Source organism: Cynara cardunculus (genome assembly GCF_001531365.2).
Source record: "Cynara cardunculus var. scolymus isolate 2C chromosome LG 1, CcrdV1, whole genome shotgun sequence".
NCBI classification, from domain to species: Eukaryota; Viridiplantae; Streptophyta; class Magnoliopsida; order Asterales; family Asteraceae; genus Cynara; species Cynara cardunculus.
Genome location: NC_037528.1, coordinates 4,524,384 through 4,535,208, shown reverse-complemented (window position 1 = coordinate 4,535,208; position 10,825 = coordinate 4,524,384). Strand labels below are relative to the sequence as shown.

The following is a 10,825-nucleotide window of genomic DNA, read 5'->3' as shown; positions in this document are numbered from 1 at the left end:
ATATCGTCGTTAAATATTCTCTAATAAAAATTATGAAACTTCAAAATCGTTAAAATATACGGTTACTGCCGCATTGCATGGTACACAACCTGTATAATATAATAATAATTTTTAAAGACTGATCACGTTCAAGAACACCAACATCAGGCTTCTCCCGCGACACAGCTTAGCATCACATTTTATTCGTACCACCTATCTCTTACGGACTACTGCCACGTGTCATCTGTCAGGACGCTGACGTGGAAATCATACAACCTGGGTCCAAAATACCTCCACCACAATACAAATACTCCCCCATTGGTTTTCTGCCGATAGAGAGATAAACAAGGTTGGGGAATGAAGTGAATTTGCATCTACCAAACCACCAACCAAATCTACCCTGTCTCCGGCTATGGCCAATTAGTCGCCGGAGGAGCTCAAATCGGATGAAGAGGATGGGGATGTCGTGGGAAGACGTGGTGTTGATTGAGGGAGGTAAGACTTCCACCGACCCTACGGTGGTTACGGTGAACTGTCCCGACAAGGCCGGCCTTGGATGTGACCTGTTACGGATTGTACTCGAATTCGGACTCTATGTCACCCGTGGAGGTAACAATTTTTTTCCTTCAGACACTCGCTGTTAAGATTTAGGTTTTTTTATGTTCATTTTTCCCGTCACCGTTAGTTAAAGTGGATCTGATAAACTTAATTTTCATTATGTATGGAGCTATAATGGACGTTTGATTGTGTTGCCATCCGAAATTAGGTACAAGAAATGGAATCTGTAATTATGAGAATATCATTGGACGTTGATACGAACATGAAACTGATGTAGATATAAACAACGCTGAGGTTGTAGATCTGGTTCAGTAGAGTAAAAAGGTTATACCTATATATTTGGATTAATGCTAAGTTGATTTATATGTTTCAATGTTCATGTCTGATAACATCTGCTAATGCACTAGGTTCTTTGAGTTATTCATACTGGAACGAAGGATAATTAATTATAATATATATGCCTTGTGTAATTGGTTGCATACTTGTGTATCAAATGGAAATTCTGTAGTATTAATATTTGGGATGCAAGCAATAACATGCATTATATCATAAAGATGTGCCTCCTTCCGGTTTCAATTTTGTGGGTCAACCTACATATATTTTAATTGAAAATAATCATGCATTATTTAAGTTTAAAGCATGTTGAAAAACTCAAAGTTGGCAGTGATTTGATTGTAATTTGCTTCTGTTGTCAATTTTGTGCCAACAGTGAAGAATTTTATTTAGTATAATAGTACTTTTTCAATCCTGCAGAATAGTTTATCTTTATCCCCAAAAGTCAAAAGTGTATGTTTATGTATATTGTATTTCAATTACGTAAAGGTATGCTCTTACATTTACTGGGTTTTGAGCTAACTTTAAATAGTACAAGTTTACATAATATTGAATGGTTCGTATACCATGTTGTTAGATTTCTCGACCGATGGAAAATGGTGTTACATAGTGTTATGGGTAGTCCCACGTCCAAGCTCGCTGAGGGTTGATTGGGAGAGCTTAAACAAGCGGCTTTTATCTTGTTGCCCTTCATGTTTGCCTACATTTTATCTCAATCAACTCTCCGATTGTTCTAAACCACCTCAGCTGTACCTGTTGAAGGTTTTCTCCCTGGATCGCAAAGGATTAATACATGGTAAGCACTCATACGATGTTAGAAGTGTTCCCTTTGATTTATTTCAGATTTACTATGCATGTTCTGATTTGGATCTGCAACTTTTATAGATGTAACGAAAGTTCTTTGCGAGCTTGAGCTAGCAATTCAAAGAGTTAAAGTGATGACAACCCCAGATGGAAAGGTCTTGGACCTTTTCTTTATTACAGATGGCATGTAAGTCTTGTTCTTCTTGTCCTAACGAGTGTATGTTTAGTTGAAATATAAGCTAATATAAGGGGCGATTCATGCTTGATGTGGTCATGGTTTGCGGTGAATAGTTGAACCGAGTGCATTGTTAGTGTCCTTTGAGATGCAACTATGACCTATAGAATGGTGAACCATGTGTTCTAGTTGAAGCATAGAGCTTCAGTTCTTGCAGACCTGCTCAAATATTTGTGGAGTTCATTTCTGTTTTCTGGCTACATGATGCGAGCTATTAAGTAATGTGAAATGTTGCTCAATTAATTTCAGGGACCTGCTTCACACAAACATTAGACGTGAGAAAACATGTGAACACCTGAGGGTCGTTTTAGGAGAGTGTTGTATCAGCTGTGAACTTCAGCTAGCAGGTCCTGAGTACGACATTCAGCAAGGGCTTTCGTGTATTTCAGAAGCAGTTGCTGAAGAGTTGTTCAGCTGTGAGCTTTCTGCCAAGGAAGATCGTGCACAAACTCTCAGTGCCGATGTGTCAAAAGTTAAGAAGGCCAGTATAACAGTTGATAATTTACTGAGTCCTACACATACCTTGCTTCAAATACAATGTCTTGATCAAAAGGGCCTCGTCTACGACATATTAAAGATTTCCAAGGACTGCGATATCCGGGTATGCCAATCTTGCTTTTCATTAATTTCAACAAAATTCAGGGATTTTTATTTGACTTGTTAAGTACACCAAAAGGTAGATAAGCGTTCTGATTGAATTGCTTGCTTAATTCCAGATTGTGCATGGAAGAATCTCATCTAGCGTAAAAGGATACCGGAGTTTGGACCTATTTATTCAAAAAAAAGATGGGAAGAAGATTGTAGATAATGATAACCAGGTTGCTTTATGTTCCCGACTAAAGGAGGAGATGCTACATCCATTGAGAGTCATCATTACCAACCGTGGCCCTGATACAGAACTTCTGGTTGCTAATCCTGTCGAGCTATCTGGGAAGGGAAGGCCTCGTGTTTTCTATGATGTGACACTAGCATTAAAGACACTTGGGATATGCGTCTTTTCGGTGAGTAGTTTGAACCTCCTCCTAAACACACAAGCACATCCCTGTAAGCTAATAGACAATGCCAGTGGAAGAATGGCCCAAACTACACTATGCCGTGGGTCTTTGTTTTTTTGATCTCTAGACTAAATTTTCTTTTGTTTGGCATTTGTATAGGCAGAGATAGGAAGACATTCGACACCACTTCGGCAGTGGGAAGTATACAGGTTCCTTCTGGATGAAAGTAGGGGATTTCCATTAACCAGCAATCGAGCCAAACGGGATATTGTTGACAAAGTGAGAAGAACACTTATGGGCTGGTGAATGAAGATTCTATACATCAATCACCTAAAGGAATCATCAAGAACGAACCTCTTTTTCTACTCCTTGACGGTCCCGTATGATGCAATTTTTGAAGAGCTCTTTGACTGTGGCCAGTGTAAGACAAAAGAGCGAGCACAATGCTACCAAATTGATCTGCACGCGGAGGGGGTGTTCTTGAATCTGGCGCTGCTACTGCAATTCCGATGAGAAAACACGTATATTTGCTTTCTTTTTTGGTTATGGTTGATGGTCCGGTAGGTAGTTTGTAGAGTTGATTCTAGTGTTTAGAGTTTGGTAAAAAGGTTGTTGAATAAATCCCTGGTCTATGGGATTCATCCAGTTTGTTTAGGAGTCTTGATGCATGTTTATTTTGCTAATAAGTACCAAAGTTGTTCATAGTTTACGTTGTTTTTGGATCTTCATTGTTGCCCGTTGGTAGAGGGCCAAAAACCAGTATTGGGCCGGACCAATCCCAAATTGGTCCCAGTTCAAGATATTTCTTTTGTAACCGGTCTCGACCAAAAACAAGGGCCCAATCCATCCCAACTTCCTTTTCCTTTCGAAAATCGATTTTGAAGCATATAAAAAAATTGTACAATATTTTATTGAAATACATATTAAATCTTTTTTAAAACCTTCTTCACATAAAATGTTATAAATGTTTATGTAGTTAAAATTTAGTATTTCAAAAAGAAATTGAAAAACTTAACTTGAAGGTTTATAGATCTTAAAAAACTTTATATAAAATTTGTTTGTTTTGAAAAATGGGACCAGTCTATTTTGAACATCTCTAGCCGGAGGTGTCAGAGCTAGCATGTACGCTGTTTTTGGAACTTCAGCCTTCAGTTGCTCGGTTCCGTGCTAACAATTTTTTTGAATATTTGGTTTTGGAAGTTTTTGACTTTTTTATTTTCAACTTCTGTATTTCTTGTTTGAACCTCATATATATAGATTTCTTTGTTCTTTTCATAAGAGAGGTTCGTTTAAAAAAAGCTGCTTCTTTTTGTACTCTGATATCAACTTAAATAATATTAGGTGGACGTCTATTTATATCAAAATCAGGTTAAGTCAAATATTGGAAATGTAAAAAACAAAGTTTTGTTATTGATGAGCGTAATGGAGAAATTAGTAGTAAGGTGGGCATTTAACAATGTATAGGTGTGTTTACCAAACGTTTACCGAGTAAAAGCTACCAATGCACGAGACATTGCTCTAACTTATCTTATCGTGTAACATTCTCTGCCTTCAAAATGAATTGTTAGTAAACGCCTTAATTCTGATAAAACACTTACCGGGTAAGACTCTTGGTCCCTTTTACGCCTTTTACCAGGTAAGATTCTTGGTTCTTGTCATTCATAATCAGAAAGGCAAGTGATGCCGGTAAGCGCTTACCCGGTAAGTGTTAGTAAACGGCCCCTTTGCCTACCCCGTATCAAACAACCAGCTGCGAATGAAGATCAAGGTGCCGACATGAATCCGGACTTGTCCAATGGCAGATTTATGACATGCGGATGAATCACACACACAACTACACGAAAGCAGTTATCGGTACCCATAAAACCGAGGAATACAATCTACTGGGCTTGAAAAACTCGAAACTGTCGTAATTGTTTGATACCATAAGGTTCAGAAACTATGTCTGTCTCAAAATTTAGGCTTTTCAACAGCAAAATAATGCAAAAATGAAGTATATAAATGAGTTCCTCTAACTTGCATAGTTCAGACTATTAATAAACGTTCAGACCTGAGACATGAATTTTACGGGTTCAATGCATCCAAAGCAGCTGCTAGATCTTAAAAACTTTAGCATGAACCAAAAAAGTTACCAATATTAATGCAGAGCAATACCTCCACCTGAAAATTCGATCTCGTGGGCAGGGGACAATGATGAAACCCAATCAGATGCATGAGTCGGAAGAAGGCCGAGGGTGTTTAGCTTCCAGACACCCAACAACATACCCCCTAAATTTAGTGCGACGAATAATAATTTGGGTCCAACGAGGTCCACTTTGTTATCCCTGTATGGGTTGAAAACCTTACCAACCCCTTGAAGAGCACTTAAGGGCTGCCAAAGAGCTGAAAATGTTATACCTATACTAAACAAATGGACAGTGTTTCCAGCCATCCACATCATAAACCCCATCATAAGCAGATTCTTGAAAGGGGCCTGGGCAACTTCCCATGCTTTCTGGGACTTCCAATTTGCTTCGGCATCCTTCTTTTGGCGACTCATGGTAGAATCATCCTGATCATGAGATGCACGAGTGAAGCCAGGTGGGTCTGGAATGTCACGGGAGGAAGGCGTGGATGAATTATCTGTGAAATCAACGGCCCATTTTCTACTTCCCATCACTCCTTTCCCCTTTTCCATCTGCGTATAGATGAAATGAAATTGCTGAGTGGGTAATTTAGTGCATTCTTATGTATATATATCTATATATACATATCTATTTAGGGCAGGTTCAAACGAGAAGCTAAACATTTTACGAGAAAGCGAGAAGTTTCAATATCATATATGATTACACGCATGATACACAAGCTTAATCATATGATTAAACACATGTTGCATTGACAACACATAGACGTTTAATCATATATGAGTAAACACACCCAAATGAATATAATCATATATGATATTGAGACCTCTCGCCTTCTCGTAAAATGTTTAACTTCTAGCATGATCCTTTATGTATATACATGCATACATCTATATATATAAATATATATATATATGTGTGTGTGTGTGTGTGTGTGTGAAAAAACGCTTAGAATGATTGCATTAAAGAAGATGAACAATGGGGTCCTGATTCTCGGTTCATGAGATGGTAGTTTAACAAGTGGATAAAACTAAAAAGTTGCATTTTAGGCAGCAGATTAAATTAAACCAAACCTAGCACCAATATAGTCAATCAGCCAACACCAGAATCATGCTTCTTATTGGTGCACATGCCTGTGATTGTAGCCAAGTAATAAGCCATGGAAGAGACCAGCTCTCCCTTGGCAGCTTTATCTCTAGTCTCCCATGGTGCAGAGAACCTAATTAACTTGGTAAACAAGATTCGGAACCTTCAAGACTACCTGGTGGAGTAGTCTTAACGGTCAAGAACTGTAAAGAGTATGGCAGTATGTAATTTGAGGAGAGCAAAAGAATTTCGAGCCCAGTTAAACTATTTACTTAAAGCTTTGAACCGGTTTTGTTCTATTTCCTTTTCTACGCCATGGAACTGAAGTTTTAAACCGTAAATACACTAAAAGGCCATACGTTTCAATCGAAATTGAGTTCGAGCAAAACAGCTTAAAACTTCAAAGCAACTGAACTAGTTATATTCCGCTTCCAATTCCGAACATTATATCATAAATTCATAATCAAATACTTCCCAAAACTACTTCAAAGTCCGAAACCTCTAAATCACACATAAATCCCGAATTCTCGATACACCCTCGAGTCATTTCAATTCATAAAACACGTCCCGTATGCGTCTTAGATCTAAAAACGGCTAAGGTCCTCTACCATTTGTAAGATCGATAATTTGTAAGAGAAGCATGAGAAATTGGAACAAGGCAAGAATACACTGATTTCAACTGACGATCAAGAGCAATATAAACTTAAATTAGTTCAAAATCATGAGTGGTATTACAAAGCAAGGTTATGAGCGATCGAGAGAGAGCGACGTACCTTAATGATCGAAGAGAGATACGCGATTGATAGAGAAGACGGGGACGGAGTGGTCGAGATCTACCTTCAGAAAGCCGAGATGGCGAGAGGGTGGATCGATACCAAATCTCCAATCACAAGCTTCCAATAATTACAAAATAGACCACGAATTTACGGTTTCTAACCATTTACAGCACAATCCAAATTTCTAACACGTAATGACTTTTACGGTTTGTTTTTAAATAATCATAGCACGCTTTAGCATTAATAAATATTCTCGTTACACTTCAAATTATAAGGTATTCGTAAAATGCAGTGAAATATATATATCTTTATTTTAATATTTTATTTTATTTTCAAAATAGTATATGCATATTTATATTACCTTATAAACCAAATTTGATAAATGTCTTTTAATGTCTTAAATACAACATGTAAAACAAAAGGTACTAATAGTTATGTTCTGTTGGATATGCATCATTCAACTTGCTATATCTTTTTCTATTATTTGGCTTGCATTTGTTGCTATATCTATCTCCATGACATTCTTTGTAATCTAATCTTTATAATGTGAACAACGAGTACAGTTTCTGTAGTTTATAATTGTGTGGATTATAGTTTATAGATATTTTTTCTCTTTGTCGATTGTTTTATCTAAACCAATAACACTTATCAACCTTTTGTCTGTTTACTGTTCTAGCTTGGCCCAACTTATTACTATGCATCTCATATGAGTTCATTATTGTGTACCAATTCATCATCGATTCCTCAGTCCATCTCTCTCCATGTAACATCGTTTCCTCTCTTCTTGCATCATTGATCAATATAAGATCTTTTTTTTTCTTCATTTTGTTTTGTTTTACTCATTGTTTATGTTTTGAGTTATGAGTTCAAGTGAGCTTTGTTTTATCTAAAACAATGTTATTTAAAAAATGGATACGAGATTCTGCTCAAATTTCAGGCATGCACTTTGCTTTTGGTCTGCCTTTTTTTCTTTCTAAATTGGATCAACTAATACCAGTAATGCTAGATTTTGCTCATTGATTGATATGTCGGTGTGTTATGGCTAAATCTATTATCCATATATACATAGCAACTATATATATATATATATATATATATATATGTAAGGATTACAACCTACAAGCGGACCATTCAATTGATTTCAACATTATCACAAGATGGAAAGTTGAAACAAAATAACCACGGTTTCTACAAGTTTTTTTGATGTTTTTTACATGCCCTTTTGCTTTTACTCATTTTTTTTTTTCTTTAATTTTACTAAGTTTTTGTTTTACTTATTTAAAACTTACCACTTTTACTTGTTAGTTTGGACAGCTTCTTATTTTGTTGTTTGTTTGATCTAAAACAATGTTATTTAAAACTTACTTGTTTTACTAAGTTTTCATTTTATTTTTGTTTCATTTTACTTACCAGATTTAATATGTTTCCCACAGCCGTAGTTGTCAAAAGGATCCCATCCTACAAGTTGATCATTCATTTGATTAAATGATAATATGTACTATTGGGGTGTACATAATACCACTTGTTCTTTGCAATCTCATTTCGTTAAAGATCAAAAGGTCATTATGCCTTTTTCGATTTCTTATTCATAAATTGCTTTTGATTTTTAATATGGAGCATTAAGATGAAATGGAAAAACATATTTTTAAAATGAAACATATTTGTCTATAGTATATATGAAACAACAGAAGAATCCCATTGTTGAGATGAAACTTTATCTTGAGTTTTGCATATCGTCGTAGTACACAGGTACACAACTAATATATATATATATATATATATATATATATATATATCAATTTTAAATACTTTCAACTAAATATTATATTATTTTCTTTACTATTGTGAAATATTTGTAAATTCTAATTGATTATTTCTTTTAAAGATATTTTTTGATCATTTTACATGTTTATAAGTTAGTTGTAAAATGAAACCAACTTTCATCTGATTCCTATTTTGGGGACGAACTTTTAAAATCGTCATTTTGAGGAACCAACTTGCAAAATAATTATAAAAAAATAACTAAAATTCGTTTTTATTTTTTTTCAAAAATTAATGCAATAAAATCTATTTTTCATTTTAAATCTAATTCTTTTAAATTCAAATATCAAATTGAAGATTTTTTCAGAAAAAATTCAAATTACCACAATAAAAATTGTTTTTTACTAATACAATAAAAAAATCAATTTAATAGGGAAAAATTAATTGATGCAATAAAAAGTAAATATTAAATATCAAATTCAAGATTTTTATATCTAACCAATCTGTATTAATATTAAATTATAAATCAAATTTGGCAAATCAAACCAAAGGTTTAACAGAGACCTTTAAATTATATGTTACCTGTTCAACAGATCCATCAGACCCTTAAATAAACAAAAAGTTTAATAAAGACCCCTAAATAACAATTTCGAAAATTGATTTTCTAAAATAGGAATCAAGGAAAAGTTAGTTTCATTTCAGTGCAATTTTCCCAAGTTATTATAAGCTAGTTGTTCAGCCGTCTAGCTTGAAACATGAACTCATGATCCAAATTTTAAATTGTAATTAGATATGACTAATTCAATAAATGTGGATGCAAAATTCAAATTGGAGTTAACAAAGCTAGTGAAAACGATGGGGCAAGTAATTAATTAAGACGGCATAGAGATTAGAGAGCTGATCTAAGTTATTCAGATAGAGAGAGGATGTGCACGCTAGAGAAACGCGATAACATTTACATCCTTACCCTCACCGGCGACGATGACCACCGCTTAAACCCCAAGCTACTCGACTCAATTAGGGCGGCGGTTAACCGTGTCCGATCCGAAACCACAACTCCATCCGTCTTCATCACCACCGCACAAGGAAAATTCTTCTCCAATGGCTACGACCTCGCTTGGTCTCAGTCCGATCCGGAGCGCCATATCCTTATGTCCTCTAAGCTCCGGTTACTCGTCCGAGATATCATCTCTTTACCGATGCCTACGATCGCCGCCGTCTCAGGCCACGCGTCGGCCGGCGGATTTATTCTCGCGCAGGCTCATGATTACGTTCTGATGCGGAAGGATAGAGGATTTTTGTACATGAGCGAGATGGATATCAAGCTCGTCGTGCCTGATTGGTTCGTGAAGCTGTTGAAGAACAAGATCGGATCTCCGGCGGCGTTGCGTGATGTTGTGCTGAGAGCCGACAAGGTCACGGCAGAGGCTGCAGTGGCGAAGGGGATTATCTATTCGGCACACGATAGCGCGGAGGAGACTGTGAAGGCGGCAGTGAGACTAGGGGAGGAGTTGGTGATGAGGAAGTGGGATGGACACGTGTACGGTCGTAACCGGAAGGTGTTGCTTGCAGACGTGTTGCCAGCGTTGGAGTTTGACGAGACCGTCGAGGACGTGGCCACCGCCAATATTGTATCGTCCCGTCTTTAGCAAGGCTTATTGATTATTGAATGCCTATATCAAATACCAACTTCATATGCATCGTAAAATTAATAGAAATAACAATTTTTTTGGACCAAATTCATCTTGGATTTTGTTTTTTTTTTCATTTTCGACTCTTGATTATTATTTATGTTTGATTTGTTCGGACGTTTTATTATTTGTTTTTTTATTATTTTCAAAGTTTTTTATCACTTAATAAAGTATTAATAAAAAAAAGATAAATTAATATCTTAATTCATCTTATTTCTCATTTTTTATTATTATTTTTGGCTATTGCTTCTTTCTCCGTCGTTAGAGACAACACCGTCCTTTGATCACCTATGTAAAATGCACTCTCACCTTCTCTTTCTAGATTTATCTTTCCCTACATATATGTGTATATATAATTTATGTACGTATATGTTAGCTTAAAAGATTTTGTGGAACAAGAACTTCTATCGGCGATCTATCATGTATCAAAAATATCAATCTTTTTACAAACAAACTCATCGGCGGCATTCCTCATAGCATCGGA

At 36.0% G+C, this 10,825-nt stretch overlaps 3 protein-coding genes across 3 annotated transcripts; 2 read left to right on the top strand and 1 right to left on the bottom strand.

Moving 5' to 3' along the window:
• The first annotated feature begins 333 nt into the window (after positions 1-333).
• LOC112507834 (ACT domain-containing protein ACR9-like) lies at positions 334-3,608 on the top strand. Its single transcript, XM_025112564.1, has 6 exons — positions 334-588; positions 1,448-1,666; positions 1,756-1,861; positions 2,159-2,510; positions 2,626-2,910; positions 3,064-3,608. Exons 1-6 carry the CDS (start codon positions 426-428, stop codon positions 3,208-3,210), a joined length of 1,272 nt encoding a protein of 423 aa, XP_024968332.1. The 5' UTR covers positions 334-425; the 3' UTR covers positions 3,211-3,608.
• Positions 3,609-4,790: 1,182 nt separating this feature from the next.
• On the bottom strand, positions 4,791-7,025 carry LOC112520753 (ER membrane protein complex subunit 4-like). Its single transcript, XM_025129280.1, has 2 exons — positions 6,887-7,025; positions 4,791-5,581 (listed from the first exon to the last, which is right to left on the bottom strand). Exon 2 carries the CDS (start codon positions 5,579-5,581, stop codon positions 5,042-5,044), a length of 540 nt encoding a protein of 179 aa, XP_024985048.1. The 5' UTR covers positions 6,887-7,025; the 3' UTR covers positions 4,791-5,041.
• Positions 7,026-9,570: 2,545 nt separating this feature from the next.
• LOC112523429 (enoyl-CoA delta isomerase 1, peroxisomal) lies at positions 9,571-10,389 on the top strand. The gene has a single exon (XM_025133028.1). It carries the CDS (start codon positions 9,577-9,579, stop codon positions 10,297-10,299), a length of 723 nt encoding a protein of 240 aa, XP_024988796.1. The 5' UTR covers positions 9,571-9,576; the 3' UTR covers positions 10,300-10,389.
• Positions 10,390-10,825: the final 436 nt, after the last annotated feature.

Bases quoted from the DNA above. Each gene is read 5' to 3' on its own strand.
- LOC112523429 (XM_025133028.1), top strand. From the start codon at position 9,577: ATGTGCACGCTAGAGAAACGCGATAACATTTACATCCTTACCCTCACC.
- LOC112520753 (XM_025129280.1), bottom strand. From the start codon at position 5,581: ATGGAAAAGGGGAAAGGAGTGATGGGAAGTAGAAAATGGGCCGTTGAT.
- LOC112507834 (XM_025112564.1), top strand. From the start codon at position 426: ATGAAGAGGATGGGGATGTCGTGGGAAGACGTGGTGTTGATTGAGGGA. The intron at 1,862-2,158 runs GTAAGTCTTGTT...AATTAATTTCAG, and splicing joins TTCTTTATTACAGATGGCAT to GGACCTGCTTCACACAAACA. The intron at 2,911-3,063 runs GTGAGTAGTTTG...GCATTTGTATAG, and splicing joins TTGGGATATGCGTCTTTTCG to GCAGAGATAGGAAGACATTC.